Below are 5,773 nucleotides of genomic sequence, written 5' to 3'. Positions count from 1 at the left end.
TAAGTGATGTGCTCTTATATTTAATTATTAAAATATCAAATATGAAATCTAAACACTGTACGAAAAAATGTTCAAATTACGGTTGTGGTGGTTGGCGTAGTGGTTGTAATTGTAGTTTCACGTACAGTCGATGTAAACAATTCTCTGAAAAGTGACGTTAAACAAAAAAAAAATCCGGATAATACAAATATATATTGGCATCTCATGATGCAGATTATTGTTAATATTTTTATATATTATTATAGAGTTTTCAAAAAATTTAAAATTGTGAGAAAAAAAATTCCTGACTCATTGGTAGGGGTCGAATTCGTGGACATTTTAAGCAAACACGAAAAATGAATCAAAAATAATAATATAATTAGATAGAATCTACATTTTGAAAAGCACGTCTCTAAAGACGAAATTTGACGCTAAAATCGTGATGATGTAGAAAGTATAGAAACTGGGGGCGGATATAAACATCAACACGGATATGGTTGAACTAGCTAAATTAACATTCTATGTTGATTATTCTCGTTTCGCTTATGATGCTAGAATAACAGTGCATGAGGGAAATGGTAACCATTTTTAAACCGAATTGACACTTACTTCAGGAAGACACAGAAAAAACAGGCTTTAAAATACAGAAATTCCAAATACAACTACGTCAAAAGTAAACCGTTTATTACGCTAGATTTCTTTTGCTATCACATCAAATGAACATATGTCAACAGTTTTTTAAAAACAACACACCAGATTTTGTGACCGTTTGTTGACCGTTTGTTGCTGTCTTAATCTTTGGAAATAGTATGAAAAGAATATTTTCGTAGATTAACAGAGCAGAACAGAACAAACATTATATTTAGCCTTATACATCGTCTCAATATAGAATATGAATAATCACCATAACACCATAATCGGAAATTTGCAAATCAACTACAGCAATGCGATTAACACATTAGAAGAAACATTTTGGTATTGAAAGAACATGTTTAAATGCCAACAGGAAAAATAGGAACCAATTCGTTGGCAGATTTGATAAAAAAAGAACATATCAATGGTAACAAACAACAGTACTAACATGTGAAAGAAACAAACTAGTGTTTAAAACTTCTATATTAAAGTCGCATTTTAATGTGAATGGATCCGGAATATTAGTTTCAGTGTTAGAGAAAACTTTCCAATTAATGAAAACGTAGTCAAAAACAAAAGAGACAAATAACCAGGCGTTTTCGATGGGAACGAGACACAACACTGCCAATAATAAGATAAATGCAAATCAGCGATATTGGGATGACTGTCAATAAACACTCTAGTAACTTAAATCACAAAAAAAAATAAACCTCAGCCAATTATTTTATATATAACAAAAAGAATCTGTGTATTTGGAAAAAAAAACGCTAATGACGATAAAAACAAGAGCTATAGCACCAGAACCGACACAATTAAAAACAAAACATACATGATTCACAAAGGCAACACAAATGACATCATAATATCAATAACGATAATAATTACATCCCCACAAATAATACGTGCAATTATTGCGTGGAACATATAGGCCTAAATGAATAACATTTCTCTTAAAGTTATAGTGAACATAAATGAAACAATTATCAAAGTGTGCGTCCAAATTGAGAGAATTATTTATTGCAAATATAAATATTCAACAGGTCTTAACAAAATCAGATGAAATTAAAGATCACTTGTGTCTCGAAATCGCACCAATTTTCTTTAAAACTTGTCTTAACGAACATATTTCAGGTAACATTTAATACATAAATTGATATACGTTCGAAAGAAAAGACTTGATTAAAAGGGTGGCGGTAAATTATATTGCACTAGAGTTAATATGTAATGTAAGTTATTCTTATTTTGAAATTAATACTTTAGAATCAATCATAATTTAAGGTCATTTTTTCAAATTAAAAACCATTCCTGGATAATATTAATCGTTTGTCTGTATACCGGTAATCACAGACTTGGAAAGCTGCTCACGAGGAACAACTAGAACGTTTATACTGGTAAAATATAAATGTCATTGGTCTTGGTAACATCCATTTTCAATTCAATGATCCAAACTTATACAATTTTAATAACACCTAATGGTATAAAACTGTGCATAAAATAAAATTTTCAACCCGATCGTAAAAGAATAACAGATTGTTGTAAAACAATAATAGACCATAATATATGCAAATTATAACAGAACAAAAATTATCAAAACATTTGTAGAATATTTCACATTTAGTGACCATAAAACTGTTGGTTTTATTCGATCACTTAAAGTAAAGTAAAGGAAACATGTAAACGACATAAAAAATATGTTTTAATCATTTTGTTAAAAGCGTTTTACAAAATGAACGTTTTAAATTTATGAATTGGTTTACCTAAAGCAAACAGGCGCCTTTTCAAAAACGAAAATTCATGAATAACAGCCAGACTGGTTTTCCAATGCAACAAAAGCTACGATATTTGAGATTTGTGACATTAACATGGTGACTATATTCAACATAAACAGAAACAAAATCAAGTGACATCACGCATCAAATATGATTAGAGACAATCCCTCACTTATGAAATCGAGAAAAATTGAAACTGTTTATTTTAATGGCAAAACAAAAAAAACATTTCAAAATTGGATACACAAAAACTTCTCAAAATCCATACAAAACTTGTCATAGAGAGAATTGAACAATAGTTGATAATGAAATTGACATTACAAATTAAATATATAAATTCTTCATGAATAGATCAGACATAATATAGGAGGAATCATATTCTCATGAATATGTTTATAATTTAAAAGTAACGCTGAACAAACACATTTTCAACTTTGAATTTTACATAGAGTGTATCAGTTTGTTTGAAGTAAATACAATAATAGACATAACAGCTATAATAGCACCACTGGCTTGGATGTCTAATTGAGCTACAGTCTTACTATTATTTAAATCGGGCAACACTGATTTGTCCACGTAATAACCAACCAATATCAATTTTGGCTATCATTTCAAAAATATTTTTTCACAAATCCATTTGTATTTTGAACTAGTGAGTATAATGCATTATTCATAATCTGGCTTACAGAAACATTATTCTTGCAATATAGCTCATACAAGACTAATAAATACTGGTACCATGTTTGAATCGGTGTTTTTAAACAAAGAAAGATCCCGTTTACTTTCTCAGTTATTTAATTAATTATATGTTCTACAATGCATATATTTGACCTATTATTTATAACTGCTGTTACATATAGGGAAATACAAACGCATTTTTACAATAAAAACTTTCTATACTTTATATAAAAAAGTATTATTTAAAATCGTTATTAATAGAAATGTGCGATCATGATTTATTGAACTTTTTAAAACATTACGTTGAATGAAATTAATTAACATAAACACCACACGACAATACAATAACGTTGTACCGTTTGTAATTTGGCACAATTATTAGTGAATTAAATGTTAATCTTTCCAAACAACGAATCGCACGGTCATTCATACGCCACATTAAATTTTACCACAACAATCGAGAACACTTTCCTTCAAATATACATAAAAAGATGTCTGCAGAATCGTATTGAACAATTAACATGTGGAAATAGAGACTAAATCGTAAATACCATCATTTAAACGTGCACATACACAATATGTTCTTGAAAAAAATGAAACAACTTTGCAAAATTATTACACTCGTATATATACAGAATTACTTAAATGGTTGCTTTATACTGATAATGAAGAGTGTATATTTAAGCCCTTTTTATATACGAAATAAACGTTATTCAATGTACCAATTACATATTATGTTTAATTATCAATTTTATATTTATTTAAATGTTTGCAATTTAATATGTATAAATGTGTGCATTTTCAATGCTTTTATCTAGTAGTAGTAGTAGTAGAAGTAGAAGTAGTTGTAGTAGTAGTAGTAGTTGTAGTAGTAGTAGTAGTAGTAGTAGTAGTAGTAGTAGTAGTAGTAGTAGTAGTAGTAGTAGTAGTAGTAGTAGTAGTAGTAGTAGTAGTAGTAGTAGTAGTAGTAGTAGTAGTAGTAGTAGTAGTAGTAGTAGTAGTAGTAGTAGAAGTAGAAGTAGTAGTAGTAGTAGTAGTAGTAGTAGTAGTAGAAGTAGTAGTAGTAGTAGTAGTAGTAGTAGTAGTAGTAGTAGTAGTAGTAGTAGTAGTAGTAGTAGTAGTAGTGGTAGTAGTAGTAGTAGAAGTAGTAGTAGTAGAGTAGTAGTAGATTTAGAAGTATTATTAGTAGTAGTTTTAGTAGTTGTTGTTATTGTTGTTGTCTAATAGGTATTAGTTATTAAGAAATTAAAATTTGTATTAGATCACATATTCAGTTTGCAAGGCTAATCTGCCTTTATACATCTAACATCTTAAATGTAATGTTTCCCTGACAAATTGTGTTTTAGCTATGCTGACAACTCCAACCACCCCTACAACAACCTTGGTAGTTCTACCGGTAAGATGTTATTTTTTTCTCTGCATAGTTTGACATTTTTCGAACAACCACTCAGCAATAACGTTATTGTTTAACATTATATGGAATTTCTAAATCTGTAGAATATTTTAAAGAATATAGATATAAGTTTAGATTATATTTTAATATATAATGTATATAAAAAGTACTGTACTCGTTTTATTCATTTTTTCCTTGGTTACTGCATCTATGGTTCATATGTTAAGAAGATGTTACGGTGATATTAATACAATACGCAAAAACCGGCAAATCATGCTTATTGATTCCGATAATTCCTTTTAAACCACACATTTCTGGGAAAGGTTATTTACCATGGTGCCGTGAAATGTGACAATAACCTAGTGGTTTCTTTTTTGCGCTTGACGAAGTGTCTTACAATTCTTATTACCTTTTTTACTATGTATTGTGGCCAGGCAAAGTATGTTAGAGAAAATTTGCTAAGGGTGAAATCCCGTTTTACAGTATGACATTGATCATCGCACTGTGAATGCATTTATAACATTGAAAGAGTGATATTGACCTTGGACCTTTGAGGACTGGACTTTCCCGTGACACTCTTTATGTGCTTGGCAAGCTCCATCCTTGCTGGAAGAGTTCTTATCCCGACAAAGTCTTTTCCGACGGCCACCGTTCCGCCCGTTTGGGAGCTCCCTTTACACGCAGTACTTTTCCAACAGTCATGTAAAACGTATATATTGTTCATAAATATAATCATGTTTCCAACAAGTCTTATAACAAATAATATATTCACTTGCGTGTGTTAGACGCGTAATTTTATCCCGTTCGATAATGTTAGATTATTTTGGGTTTTTTAGTTTTCATCTCGTCCAGAAGAATCTCTAATTAAACAAAAATCTGACTAGCAGCTTATGAAATTTAAAAACAAAAACAATAACTGCACCTTAATCCAATGACGCAGTCTAATCTAGTCTACATAATGGTTCATATCCTGGATTAATTATTTCTTGTTTCAAGTCAGTACCATATATTATGAAATAAGTAGTTCATATAAACGAAATATTGTGTCAAAGATGCGGTCATATACTATATTTTTGAGAGAATTTTCAATGAGAAACCATGAATAAACTAAGACAATGGAGACTCAGTATTTTGTAATCTACCAAATGTACTGGTAATTGTTACAAAATAAATTATTCAATAGTTGATACCATTGATAACAAGTTCATTGAAAATCTTTTGTCTTATATTTCTTATTACTTCTTCCAAGTTACTTGAAATCAACCAGTGCTGTAAAAATTGTACAACATGAAAAGCGTTTTGCATTTGACAATAAATTACT

General features: G+C 29.8%; 1 protein-coding gene across 1 annotated transcript in view; it reads left to right on the top strand.

The window, feature by feature from the left end:
- LOC127869137 (uncharacterized protein DDB_G0271670-like) overlaps positions 1 to 4,395 on the top strand; it is a 13,386-nt gene extending 8,991 nt beyond the window's left edge. Inside the window, exon 4 of the mRNA XM_052411492.1 lies at positions 3,872 to 4,395. Within this exon, the coding sequence (XP_052267452.1) occupies positions 3,872 to 4,283 (412 nt within the window). The 3' untranslated portion in view covers positions 4,284 to 4,395. The remainder of the gene's footprint in view (positions 1 to 3,871) is intronic.
- Positions 4,396 to 5,773: the final 1,378 nt, after the last annotated feature.

The sequence above is a fragment of the Dreissena polymorpha genome, chromosome 1 (genome assembly GCF_020536995.1).
Source record: "Dreissena polymorpha isolate Duluth1 chromosome 1, UMN_Dpol_1.0, whole genome shotgun sequence".
NCBI lineage: Eukaryota > Metazoa > Mollusca > Bivalvia > Myida > Dreissenidae > Dreissena > Dreissena polymorpha.
This window is presented reverse-complemented; position numbering and strand designations above follow the sequence as displayed.